The sequence below is a fragment of the Lampetra fluviatilis genome, chromosome 51 (genome assembly GCF_964198595.1).
Source record: "Lampetra fluviatilis chromosome 51, kcLamFluv1.1, whole genome shotgun sequence".
Classification (NCBI taxonomy): domain Eukaryota; kingdom Metazoa; phylum Chordata; class Hyperoartia; order Petromyzontiformes; family Petromyzontidae; genus Lampetra; species Lampetra fluviatilis.
In genome coordinates, this window is record NC_136325.1 from 5558595 (window position 1) to 5572972 (window position 14378).

At 51.3% G+C, this 14378-nt stretch overlaps 1 protein-coding gene across 1 annotated transcript; it reads left to right on the plus strand.

Annotated features, from left to right (window-relative positions):
• Positions 1 to 11589: 11589 nt before the first annotated feature.
• LOC144948787 (P2Y purinoceptor 6-like) lies at positions 11590 to 12585 on the plus strand. The gene has a single exon (XM_078878439.1). It carries the CDS (start codon positions 11590 to 11592, stop codon positions 12583 to 12585), a length of 996 nt encoding a protein of 331 aa, XP_078734565.1.
• The last annotated feature ends 1793 nt before the right edge of the window (positions 12586 to 14378 follow it).

Genomic DNA, 14378 nt, shown 5'->3' on the forward strand with positions numbered 1-14378 from the left:
ACACAGCCTTACTGCCTATCTCTATCTGCAGCTTTACACCTCCCAGTAGCTCCCTACTGTTCCCAGGGTTGGCTCCCGCTTCTGACGGTGCCCCCTCGGCTCGTACGCCCGCGTGGCCCCACACCTTTCCATTCACACCCCGACTGCCTTCTCCTTCCGGTTTACCCGCTTAAGGACCCCCTACCTTTCACCCACGTCACCTGGCTCCGCCTCCTCGTGACGTCACATCCGGAAGGTCGCTTTCGCCCGCATTACACCACCCTCCCCCATAGAAAAAACCCAGCCGACCTCGGCTGAACAACACCAAAGCGTAATGCGGTGAACCGACCTTCCCCCTTAAAGGACACTAAGCATGCAATATAACAACAAGAACAACACACAAGTAACATCGACGAACGTACGAAAGCATGCGATAAATACGACGGCAAGAACAAGAACAATAACAACATACAATCAACGAAACGTAAGCGATTTGGAACGAGTGCGGGTCGCCGGCCCGTCCCGGACGGTCGGCGGCCCACTTGTAGAACGGGGACGCGATGGAACACGAGAAATGACAGGGGGTAATTCCCCTGCTGCGATTGGAAGTCCACCGACATCTCGTGTCCCTGACGAATCAGTCTTGGTCATATTCGGCGAATGCGCCTGCAGCGGGGTCGGAAGGGTCGCCGGGCTTGAAGGTCCCGCAGCCTTGGCAGGCGCCCTCCGAGCAGGCCCACTCCTCCCCCGCGGTGTCACGGTCGGCCTGTCTGGAACAGGTACGACAGGCGCTCTAGCAAGATCAATGGACGCAGGCGGGGAAGAGTCAGAGTCAGCAGCAACAGACCCCGGCAAGGCAACATTGGGAGATGACGCATCACGTAGGGGAGCAACATATGGTTTCAACCGCGACGTATGAACAAACCAACGGCGAGAACCAAACTGAACGCGCGCCGACTGTGGATTGGGAACCTCAATGAGGCGCACAGGACCATGCCAAGGTTTGTGCAATTTAGGAGAGGTCCCCGGCCGCACCTGCGGGCAATGGAGCCAGGCCAGGTCTCCCACCTTCCAGGGGCACTCCCCCTCAGACCGCCGAGCATACCGCTCGTTCCGGGCCTGGGCTTTGGCCGTAGCCACGCGGGCGTTTTCCCGCGCCTCCGTAACCCGGCGAACCGTGTCCTGAATGTATTCAGGGAGTGGTTTACGAGGTCCCTTCACCCCAGTACCCAATTGCACATCCACCGGAGGCACGTTTTCCCGACCATACATAAGGTAAAACGGCGAATACCCTGTAGCCGCATGGGGCGTCATCCTGTACGCCGAAAGCACCCCGGGGATGTGCAGATCCCAATCCGATTGCTGTTCACTCACAGTATGGCAAAGCATGGCAGACAATGTCCTGTTCAGCCGCTCAACCATACCATCCGTCTGCGGATGGTATGGAGATGTCCGTATCTTCTTAGTCCCAAGGCCTGCGCACACTTCAGCCAATAATTTAGAAGAGAAATTTCGGCCCTGGTCCGTGAGGAGTCTCTCCGGCGCCCCCTTGTCCATAATGTACCCAAACAAAAAGGCGTCGGTGATGGCCGCAGCCGACTGATCGGGCAACGGCCAGGCCATCGGCCAACGGGAGAGATACTCGACCCCTACCAGCAAATATTTATTTCCCCTCGCCGATGGTGGGAAGGGTCCCAATATGTCCAGTGCCACCAATTCATTGACTCGAGACACCTGAATCGACTGGAGAGGCGGCACGTAAGGATGTTTAGGCAGCTTACGCCGGGCGCATTCAGGGCACGCGCGCACGTGCCCTACGACATCTGTCGCCATGCCGTGCCAAAAATAATGACGTTGTAACGTCAACAAGGTCTTCTGCACCCCTAAATGCAATAGTGTGTCACAATGGAGAGTTCTAATCAACTCAAATCGCAAGGACGTTGGTACCACCACACGCCAGCTTTCCTGGAACCTTTCTTGCCACATAAGCAGACCATCTCGGAGAGCGGTTCGCGGCCCCACAGCCGAACTCGGACTCCCCTTGTCCCTCATAGACCGCTTCCGCATGGACAACAATGACTCGTCCATCATCTGCTCCCGAATCCAGACAGACCGCGGCAGATTCAAAACCCCATCAGTCGGTCCCGGTTCCATCGGAGTATCCGACTTCCCGACGGCCAACGTGAGCGGCTGAGGGGGGTTGAGAATCGGCGAACACCTATGCGTCCCCGACGCACATTTACAAGGGGCGCGCCCTGGTAATCTGGAAAGTGCGTCAGCGTTCGCATGGCGCACTCCCTTCCGATGTTGAATTTGGAAGGAAAACTCCTGCAGCGTGTCCAACCAACGTGCCCACTGTCCCGATGGCTGGTCCATTTTAAGTGCATATTGCAAGGCCGCATGATCCGTACGCACAATAAAAGAACGACCGTAAAGGTACGGTCGAAATTGCCGTAGGAAAAAAACAACCGCCAAAAGTTCTCTACGAGTGACACAGTAGCGTGTTTCCGCAGGCGACAAGACTCGGCTACCATACGCCACGACGCGCTCTACGCCCCCTTTAGACTGTGATAATACCGCCCCAATACCTGTGTCACTCGCGTCCGTATCGAGAATGAAAGGCCGATCAAAATCGGGATAATCCAATGTCGGGGCCGTAGCCAATAGATCGCGCAGACTCCGAAAGGCCGCCTCTTCCGGCTCTCCCCAAACAAATTTCCGTCCTTTACCCGTAAGGAGATGCAAGGGCCTCGCAATCGTCGCAAACCCCGGCACAAATCTTCGGTAATACGAGGCAAATCCCAAAAACCGTCGAACATCCCCCACAGAGGCCGGAGTCGGCCAATCCCGGACACACGCCGTCTTTTCCGGATCCGTGGACACCCCCTCGGCACTCACAATGTGCCCCAAATAACGGACGGACCGTTGCAGTAGGTGGCATTTCTTTGGTTTGAATTTCAAATTGGCAGAGCGCATCCTCGTGAACACTGTCTCCAGCCGCGTTAAATGTTCCTCAAATGTGCGGCTGAACACAATAATATCGTCCAAATATATAAGACACGTCTCCCACTGCAACCCCGTCAAAACGAGCTCCATCAATCTTTGAAACGTAGCAGGGGCCGCATTTAATCCCATCGGGAGGCAGTTGAATTGAAATAACCCCTGCGGCGTACGGAATGCGGTTTTCTCCCGTGAGGACTCGTCAAGGGGCAGCTGCCAAAATCCCGAAGAGAGGTCCAGTGTGGAAAAGAACTTAGCCCCCGACAATGCGTCAAGGGAGTCGTCCATACGCGGCAGGGGGTACGCATCTGCCACCGATATCTTATTCAATTTCCGGAAATCGACACAAAATCTCAAGTTGCCATCCTTTTTCTTAACCAAGACCACAGGAGCGCCCCATGGGCTGTTAGATGGCGATATAATGTCCGCAGCCAACATGTCTTCCACCGCCCCCCGAACGTGTTCTCGCTCCGCTGGACTCATCCGATGCGAATTTAACCGAATAGGGGCAGCGTCGCCCGTCTCAATGTGATGGGAAAGCAACGATGTGCGTCCCAAATCCAAATCGTCGGAGCTGAATACATCCGAATACGTCAGCAACAATTTACGCAGCGCATCACGTTGCCCCACGGACAGGGAAGAATTTTCGTCACATAAGGTAGCGATCCAACGATTATCCGAACCCCTTGGCTCGGAAACACCAGCGACCACTCCACGGCGATGCGGACAATCGTGCGTTGCAAACGCCGTAGTGGCATGTGCCACAACCGTACCGGCCGGAACACGGATGTTTTCCACCCCCGCATTAAGCACCTGTAAAACCGGTAATTGATCCGGCCGGACGATGGTCTGTGCCCCAACTAACGCCAATCCCGTTGTTATCGTGGCGGATGGTGACAACAAGACCCCTAATGCTCCTAGCCGATTGGGCAGGGGCTTCCGATACCGCAAGGGTATAAGCATCTGTGAACCAGGTGGGATGTCCACAGATGCGACGGACAGCGCCTGCACCTGTACGGCCGAAGCAGGTCGCCCCCAGGGCGACGGCAGAAACGAGATTCGACGGCCCCCCGGCAATTCAATACAATTCTCATTGATTTTAATCAAAATGGGCATCTTAGCCAAAAAATCCGTGCCTAGTAAGCAAGGAACCGCCAAAGATCTCGATATTAACACAACGCCCGAAGCCGACACATCCCCTATAGATATCTTAGCATCCACCTGGCCCACAATCCCCATACTACCCCCGTTTGCAGCGACGCAAGACCCATAAACCGGACGCACAGCCCCCGGCGGAATGCCCAACAGATGGAAAATGACATCCGATATAATAGTCGCAGACGCTCCCGAGTCGACCAAAATGCGCACGTCCACACCTTGTATGGACCCCGGTACAGTGGACGAACCCGTAGCGGCCGCGACAACTCTCCGTGCCAATTTGCGCCACTGCGTAACTGAATGACAAGGCCCCGTCGATGGCCTTTCTTTAACAACAACAATAGGATCGCGCAACACAGGTGGTGGGTGAGGTGTAAAGCCTTGCCGAGTGTCTGGTGCGTGCCGACATGCCTGTTTCGGAGGTTCCTTGGTCGGCTTGTCCGGTTTTGTGGGCTCCTGCTGCGGCGGACCCGGGAAGCGGGCCCAGCAATCTTTGGCGTAATGGCCCCTACGGCCGCAGCGGAAGCAATCGGCCTCGTTGCGCCGAAGCGCAGGTCCTGCGTCCCGGCGGCCCCGTCCCGATGGCGTAGCGCGTGGCCCCGGCCTTCCGCGTCCCGGCCATGGAGAGGAGGCAGCCGTCAGCTCCTGTGGACCCCGCTCATCCGGCACATAGATCGCCCTTGTGGGGTCCCACCCCATCGCGCCTCCTTCCTTGACGGGCCCACCCGTCCATGCCGCCACTTGCTTCCAGCGACGGAGATTAAACTGCGCGTCCAGACACTTTGCTGCCGCCCGGGACGTGAGCTTCTCATGCCCACACACAGGCATGGGGATCCCCAGATCCCGAGACAGCTCCAGCATTTTTCCCAATATGAGAGGCTCGAGCAGATCCTGTGGCGTGTCAGGATATGCTGCCATGGCCAGCTCCAACACCGCACCCCTGAACGCCACGGGCGATTCTTCGGGTGCTCGTTGTCGTTGAGCGAATCGGCGATGCGCGTCGTCAGGTGGCTCATAGGCGTCGGCCATTTCCTCAAAAACTCCACATAAAGTCTTCTTCTTATCGGCCGTTATGGAACGGAAAAATCGAACAGATTCGTCGTCCAGCAGAGTCGGCAACACTTCCAAGGCCTCCGCATCGGTCCATCTTGCTGAACGAACCGCCGCCAAAAATCGGCAGGCGAAAGCGCTCCAATCGCCCCCGATAGAGAATTCCTTAACTGTAGTAAGGTGGCGACTCCGACTCCTCTTTACGCCGTCTTCCAATGATGGTTGTTCTGGAGGCAAATTCAAAATGGCGTCGGCCCACGGCGTGGCCAAGATGGCGGTTTGGCGCCGCGGAGCGCGCAAGATGGCGTCTTCTTGCCGCGTGGCCAATGGCGGCGGCAGGGCAGGCAACGTGGCGGCCCGTGGAGCACCTTCTCGTTCCATCGTCGTCCTTGGCGTAACGAGGTGACACAGATGCGCCAGGACGTCCTTGAGTGTCTCCAGTTGTTCTGCCACCTGTTGCCATCTTTGCTCAGCGTCCGATGTTGTTGACGGACCCGCCATCGCGCCGACATCTTCCACGCCCGTCCCCGTGCTCGCCTCAGCAGGGCTCTCCTCCACCACCCCAGCAAAATCCGTGGTCGGAGGGAATTCGTCGTCGTCGGACGAAGAAGCCGATGCTGGCGCCGGGGGAATTTTCTTCCTTACTTGCTTAGACATGCCGTTTCACTTCTGACACCAGTGTAATAAAAGACTTGACCACGATATCTGGCTCAGTGTCCTTTATTCGGTCCGTACTGCGTCTCCACACGGCTGTCTCTCTTATTCTCTCTGTGCTGGTTCCGATGTCACTCCAGTCCACATCAGCAGCCCCGCTGCTGTTCTTGTCGCTCTTGCAGCCCCACAGCAGCTCCGCTGCTGTACTCTCACACAGCTCCCTTGGCTGTTCCTGCTGCAGCTCTGACGGCCTCGTGCTGTCTCGCCTTCTCGTCGCTCCTGCGACTCCTGGCAGCCACCCCGCTGCTCCTCACACACAGCCTTACTGCCTATCTCTATCTGCAGCTTTACACCTCCCAGTAGCTCCCTACTGTTTCCAGGGTTGGCTCCCGCTTCTGACGGTGCCCCCTCGGCTCGTACGCCCGCGTGGCCCCACACCTTTCCATTCACACCCCGACTGCCTTCTCCTTCCGGTTTACCCGCTTAAGGACCCCCTACCTTTCACCCACGTCACCTGGCTCCGCCTCCTCGTGACGTCACATCCGGAAGGTCGCTTTCGCCCGCATTACATTAAAGTACTCGCTATACGCTACAAAAAACGCCGTTTACGTCGCGATAAGCTTGCGGTACGATTCTGCAACGATTTATTTTAAACGTGAACCTTGCTTATCTTACGAAGGCGTTCACAGCACGTGTCTGTGAACGATCGAAGAGGCTCTGGCGACCTGAAAGCCAACGTTCTTTATTGGAAATGTTATCTTCAACATTTTTGTTTGTTTGTTAACGGCTTGCACCTGGTTTCAAATAAAGGATTCCCATTGGCAAAAAAAAAATGTCCCCGTTCGCATTGAAAGGGTCTTGTGTTTGCTGATCCACTTTCTACAGCACCTAAGAATAACACGTCGTGTTAGAAGAAACAAAAACACATTTGTAAACTATTTATTTTTAACAGTTTTTTTACCTGAGCTGTATAACGCTTCTTTTTCTTTTCACAAACGACCTGGCCACGAATGAGAGCTCAAAGAAGTGGCTTATCATTTGCCATTTGGACATTTGTAGCAGCCAAACACTCGAAGTACATGTTCATTCTAAATGTGGAAGAAAAACCCGGAGGACGCGGAGAAAAATCTACGTAACCACGGGGAGAGAGACACACAAACTCCAAATATATCGCAGGTGTCAGGGTCGGGCTCGAACCCACGACCTCCTGTATACCAGGCGAGATAGTTAACATCTTTTAGCCACCGTAATGATGATAAGAGAGAGAGAGACACGCAAACTCCAATTATGCAGCAGGTGACAGTCGGGATCGAACCCACGACCTCCCGTATACCAGGCGAGGGAGTTAACATCTCTTAGCCACCGTAATGATGATAAGAGAGAGAGAGACACGCAAACTCCAAATACACAGCAGGCGTCAGGGTCGGGATCGAACCCACGACCTCCCGTATACCAGGTGCATCCCTGAAACTCCTCATGCCACTTGCTGGCAGAATGGCCTCCATGAAAGGAAGCTCAAGAGGGCCTCATATTCGAAGGGACACGGACCAACTCTTCCATGCTGGCAGATACGTTCTTGGAAACAAACAAGGTGGGGGCACCAACACGTCACCCCATTCGGTCACAGTTCCTATGATCACTGTTTCATTGCTTTCATGGCTTTATTTTAGTGGCTTCGGAAGTTTTTTTTGGTGTGGTCATGTTTGTTTGTTGTAATACCGAGTTAGACTGATGGCCTTAATTTAAGTTGTCTTGTGGTTGTTGTTGTTGTTGTTTGACTTGCATCCCACTGGGATTTTTGCACACAGCGTTGGTGTACGGTGCTTTTTATGCAATATTTTGCTGTCTTTTCTTGGATTTTCTGTTTGCACTTAGTCACATATCCACTTCAAGATGTTTTCTTGTTCATGTTTTTGTTTTTTGTTTGTTGCGGTTGCACCCGATTCAAGAGCCGAATGGCTCACAGGGCTACACCTAATAAATGAACTTGAACTTGAACCCCACCAAACACGTGACCTGCCCATCGACTTCGCTGTGGATGTATCCCTCTTAATGGTGCTGGGTGGAAACCGTCGTTTCTAAAGCGATCGAGCAGAAACGACTTCAGTGTTGTACGTAAGGGGCCGTCCATAAATGACGTCACGCACCTAGGGGGGGGGGTCATACATTTGTGACGATGTGTGACGAGGGGGGGGTGTTTGAGAAATGTGACGTCACATCAAAATGCGCAACTTTAAATAAATATAGGCAACACGTTCTACTTAATTAAAGATACTTTTTAATAAATGTTTTCTCCTACAACATCAGAGTGCAGCGCCACATTAAATATGCACTACAATGACAATAGTTTAAAGCGATTTGAGGCATGTTTTATTTTGGGGGGGGGGGGCAGAGTTTTGTGACGTCATATTTGAGGGGGGGGTCTGACTTTTTGTGACGCCGTGTGACGAGGGGGGGGGGTAAAAAATCGTCCAAAATCGCGTGACGTCATTTATCCCCTAGAAACATAATTCTCTAATACTCGCGCGGCGAGATTCAAGAGAGATGTGAAATTCTCACGACCGCAGTACCGATCGATCTATTTTGCCGAACTAATTCGCACTCCGCCACCGAAATCTGAGAACGTCAACATCGATCTTGGGACCTTGTGTTCGCGGCGCGGTGATCGCACGGAGATAATCTCAGCGGCGTAAGCGTTCATCGTGATCGGAATGTGTCCACTAAGCATTGCAACACGCTCGTCGTCCACAAGGAACTTTGTGACGCGTTAGCGGCCGGCCCCCTTGCCTCTTGTTGATACACCATCAGCTTCACTCGTGGAGTGACGAAGCATTCGAAGTGTATCCGTGTGTAGCTCCTCACCCTCGATCCATTGCCGGCGGGCGAGCTTGAGAGGGACGCGAGACCAAAGGGCATCTACTGCGGCAGGCAAGCCAGTAAGTCATCATCATTTGATCTTTCTTGGTATTATCTTTAATGCATGTGGCCGTTCCGTGATTCGTAAACAAATGGAATGTATCTTCTTGGTTGTTTCGGTAAAGTCACGTAGAAGGGAAATAATAAAATAATACAAATAAAACATAATAAAATAATTCTCACGACGTTTCGGCCACAACGCAAGCAGCCGTCCTCAGGTGAAAAACAGGTCTGTCGGGAAGACAGCGTTGTGGCCGAAACGTCGTGAGAATTATTTTATTATGTTTTATTTTTATTATTTTATTATTTCCCTTCTACGTGACTTTACCGAAAGAACCAAGAAGATCAATCCCTGCAGTCACGAAAGCTTTAAATCGAAATGGAATGTATTCATAACATAGGTTTTTGGGTCAGATCGCGTTATTTATAAATGTGTTGTAACCCTCCACCACCCGACACGGCCAAACAGTACAAAATTGGAATGTATTATTATCTAAATGTTTGTTTTTCTCTTTAATTGTTTAAGGCACTGAATCGTGTCAACAGCTTGAATTGACTGCATATATTCCTACCGAGCTGAATGTATTATAATCGTAGTCCTGAGCGAAGTAAGTTTGGAAATGGAAATGTTGATCTCGTTCGACCGTCGCCCTCTGGCAATTTACTTCTGGATGAACAAAGCCTTCGCCACGCGGTGCCTGCGGTCACGTGGAGATTTGTTTGACCATACTTCAACGAGCGTGTTCAGGAATCGCTCGCCACGGATGTTAGCCGTGCGTGCGACTGAAACTCGCTTCGCTGGGTCAATACTGCAGTGCGCTAACCATGGGTGGGATGAAACAGTTGGCACAGCGGTGAGGACGCTGCGGAGCTGATTGTAATCACCAGCGAAACATCAAACTCGAATTGTAAATGTCGTGGGTTTACTCTCCAACACACAACCTCTGTGCTGAACTAGCAACTAATTAGCACGTTTTCCTTACGTGACAACCCTTACTAAATTGGCTGTGTCGGGTGGTGGCAGGTTTTAGCGACGCATTTATATTGACACGATCTAAGCCAGAAAATAACCCTTTATTATGGATAGCACACTACGCTTTGAACTAACTAACTTTTAATTCCCGACCACGGCTCGCACCGTTGCCAAGTGATTATCACTCCTCGTGGACCGGTGAAGTATGGTCAAAACACCCCATGACCGACACGACTTCATCCAGCAGTGAATTGACAAAAATGCTGTTCATGACTTACCTGTCTTGTTGTTGTTGTTAAACTTTATTACACAAATATCTTGTTGGACAGGCGTCTCAGTGGTAGCGCAAGTGGCTGGCGATCTGTACGTCGCGAGTTCGAATGCTGCCTGTGGAGTTGACTCAGGCCATCACTCCTCCCGTGTCGATAAAATAAGTAACACCGTGCGAGAAAGCCAACAGTGGTTGTCCCGTGGATGGACTTGCGCCTGCCATAGGACCGTGGAATTTCTTCCACCGGTTCAGGGCTGTCAACCGCCGCGAAATCTCATTTGAGCAAAACATTACTTAGATTAATTTTGCCCGTACGTGACCTTCTCAAACTCGACACACTGCCAAAGAAGAACCATCTTCTTGGTTCTTTCGGTAAAGTCACGTAGAAGGGAAATAATAAAATAATAAAAATAAAACATAATAAAATACAATTCTCACGACGTTTCGGCCACAACGCAAGCAGCCGTCCTCAGGTGAAGAACAGGGCTGTCGGAAAGACAGCGTCCGAATGACGCTGAGAACTGTATTTTATTATATTTCATTATTATTTTATTATTTCCCTTCTACGTGACTTTACCGAAAGAACCAAGAAGATGAATCCCTGCAGTCACGAAACCTTTAAATCGAAGGGAGAACCATTTAAGACGCACATATCGGAAATAAAATTCTGCCCGCTATGCTACTTATTTGGATGCGATTTGTGACGCCGAGTTCGTTTTTGCGTCACAACTTTTAGAAGCTCCGGGGATTTCCTTGCGATGGGGTTTTTTTTTTCTCTCTCCGTTGGCATGCACAACACAAATGTTTTTATTGCGAGGATAATCACTATAAAAAATGCTATCACTCTGAACAGTTTGATATCGATCATGTTACACATACCATGCTTTGGTATAGATTTGATGGAGGGGGGTTACTCTAGGGTTGTTATTTTTTCGGGGGGGGAGGGGATTTTTAGATTAGTTCATTCAGTTCCGTGTCAAGAGCCACATCGAATGCGTGGCGAAGCTGAACGCTCCGTTGTTATGCACCTTGGATCAGTTCACTTCGTGTTTTAAGTGCGAGAACGCGCGTCAAAAGTTTAATTGGGCGAAGGCTATTTCGGTGTTTCGCAGGTTGGCCCGCAGTATACGCATGGCGATTCGATAGCCTTAAGCACCAAATTGCGCTGAAGGATTCGTCATTCTGCTGTGCAGTATTGTGTTTCAACCATTATAGAGCTGAATATATATTTATTTATTTACTTTGTAGGGGGTTGGTGTGGGATGTCCTGAAAATCTGAGGCCCTGGAATGTAGCCCCTTAAGCCTCGTGTCACTTGCGCACTCACGCACTCACCTGTTTTGCCTTTCCTAAACTCTGCACTCCGATCGTGTTTTTGTTTTTTGTGTTGTTTGTTCTTGAAACGTTCTGACCCCTTGCCCCTTGCCTGGACATCTGTGCATTTTAAAAAATAGCTTTATAGCTCATCGGATTCCCCCCAGCCTAAACAAACATTCCGATTCTGTTTTTTGTGCTCGCAATCTTTCTTTTCTATTTTTTCTTTTCACAGAGCCCCCAGAAGTCGGTGGGGGGGGGGGCACGTGGCAAGCATGGCGAACGGTTCCAACTGCACGCTGAACGAGAGCTACAAATTCATCTACCTGCCGGTCGCCTACTCCGTCAGCGCCTTCTTTGGCATCGTCTTCAACGGCTTCGTCTTCTCCTGCCTCGTTTGCAGGAAGAAGAAAAAGCTGAGCTCGAGTTCGCTGTTCACGGTGAACCTGGCCGCAGCGGACTTCCTGTACGCCACGTCGCTCATCTTCCTCATCCACAGCTACGTGGTTCACGACAATTGGGTCTTCAAGGACTTCATGTGCCGCCTCGTGCGCTTCATGTTCTACTTTAACCTGAACGTCAGCGTCCTCTTCCTCACGGCCATAAGCCTGTACCGATACCTGGGCATCTGCCACCCGATGTCTACCCTGCGGTGGCAGAGGAGAAAGGTCGCCATCGGCATATGCGCGCTCGTGTGGGTGGTCACGATCGCAGAGTCGGTGCCGACGCTGTATTTCAGCGGCGTTACGCTGACCACGCGACAAGAGGAGTGCTGGGACTTCAAACCGAACAATTCGTCGGAGGACAAGCCCTACAGCGTCGCGGTCATCTTCACAGGATTCGTGTTTCCCTTCATTGTCACCTTGGTCTTCTATTCCTTCATCATCCACACCTTGAGAAACTCCTTGTCGCCGGGCAGCGTTCGGCAGGACGTCAAGCGTGTGAACGCCATCCGCACTATCATCGTCGTCCTCGTGATATTCATCATCTGCCACCTGCCGTACAACATCGGCAAGTTGGTCTTCTTCTTCTCCGGCGGAAACAGCTTGACGTGCGAGGCCGACGCGTTGGTTAAAACGTACAAGTCGATGCGAGGCCTTGTCAGCCTCAACTGCGCCCTAAACCCCATTGTGTACTTTGTGAAACTCAAAAAGTTGCGTAGGAACCATCACGCGAGAAAACGGACAGTTTTCGCGACCATTTCGAGCAACGCCAAAAATATATTTCCCTCCCTTTGGCAGGACGAAAGAAATCCAAACGGAACCAATTGACACGATGTGGACCGATAAAGGTCCAGCAACAACTGATTTAACGTCGCGGCGTATGGAAATGAATTCCCACGGTACAGTGACGTTACGAGTTGTATTCCCGGTCAAGATACAACAACAACAACCGCCATTCGCCACTAAGTGGCGGTGACGTCACGCTTGTGCCAGGCTAGGTGCACGTTGAGGCCACGTAAAGTGTCGAACGCCCGCTGGCAGGAGGTCACGGGATAGACCCAGATGCCACAGGGCGACTGACTGAGACGACTGGCCGATGCACAACCTGTGCCCCCTACTGTGCCAACGTGCTGTGTTTTAGCCACCCGGCGCTCCGCTCGTCGTTGTGAGCGTCGCTCCTCCGCCCTCCGTTGTTGTTGGAGGGCGACTGCCTCCAACTGCCCAGTAGCGTCCTTCACGAGCCTCCTCCACAGAGGCCGATCTTGACACCGCTGGTACCAGTCATCGGCAAGTCCACTCAGCTCCACATCCTCCTGTACCACATCACTCCATCTCTTCTCTAGCCCGTGCCGCGCTCGTTAAGCCCCCTCGATCCGTCCGAACAAAAGCTGTTTAGGCATGCGGTGGCTGGGCATGCGGGCTACATGACCCCGCCAAGATACAGACTCTGCAACACGCACACGCAGCATAAGTGGGGTGATATTACAATAAGAATTTGGCCACTCGGCCAAATAGTTTAACGTTCCAGACTGTGATGGTTAGACTCTGGATGTCAGAGTTTGTCCGCTTCCACAAGAGACGGCCAAACAATATACTGTACTGTTACACGTACTGTATGTACATTTTTACTTGGGTAAGTAGAATTTGTCCGTTAATTTGTTTAGCACAAAACTCACTCAAAACATTCCTGTGTGGCACGAACGATTGTTCTCATGTTCTCCTACCTTGGCTTTTGTTGAAAGAAATGTCCGTGTTTATTTATGTTTTTTGTAAAAAAAAAATCGTGTTTTTTTATGTTTTAATGGTTTTTACTTTATTAGTATGTTTTGTGTTTTTTTAATATTTTTAAACATGTTTGTTTAATGTTTATTTTTATGTTTTTTTAAAGTTCCACGTTACATTGTGTAAAGGTGCAGCATGGCCATTTATTTGCTTACTAATGCCACTTTCTATCAAGAGGGCCTCGGTGAGAGGGAGAGAGGGCCCTTCTAGTGCAGTGGTTCTTCACATTAACTGCAGCCTTGCACCCCTTTGGTTCTCAATCGTAATTTTTTTGCACAATGTTAATAAATACGTAGGGTTTGATGAAACAAAGTAAGTTGTAACTTGCGTGCCCATGCTTAATTTGTGTTCATACCCACTACTCTAGAGGGTCTTTGGCCTCTCTATTCCACACGCCGGCCAGACAGACGTCTTGGAATAACAGCTGGAAGCACCAACATGTTGTGCGATTCAGACTGAAAGCCTCCGTTCTTGTTAATTTAAACAAATATATATCATTGTATGTGACTGTCGCCGCAGGAGCTCTGTATCTCCTTGCGCGATAAGAACGTTGCAAAATCCAAATGTACCGATATCATCTTTTTAGATCTGACAAATTCACAATGGTCAACGGCCCCACGGCGTTTTAACCTTCGGCAAAGCGTCTGAGTCGGCAGCGGTGGTGTGCGCGCAGTGGTCTAGGATTCTAGGTGACGTCTCTGCCTTTGCTACGTTGACAATTCTTGACCCTTCTGAAGTCCCCCTGGAACCACGGTCTCGTCGCAATGGGCCTCTCCTCGCGTGGCTCGAAAATATGACTGTCGTTCGAGCAAAAGACGCCGGCAATTTCGAAAATGTGG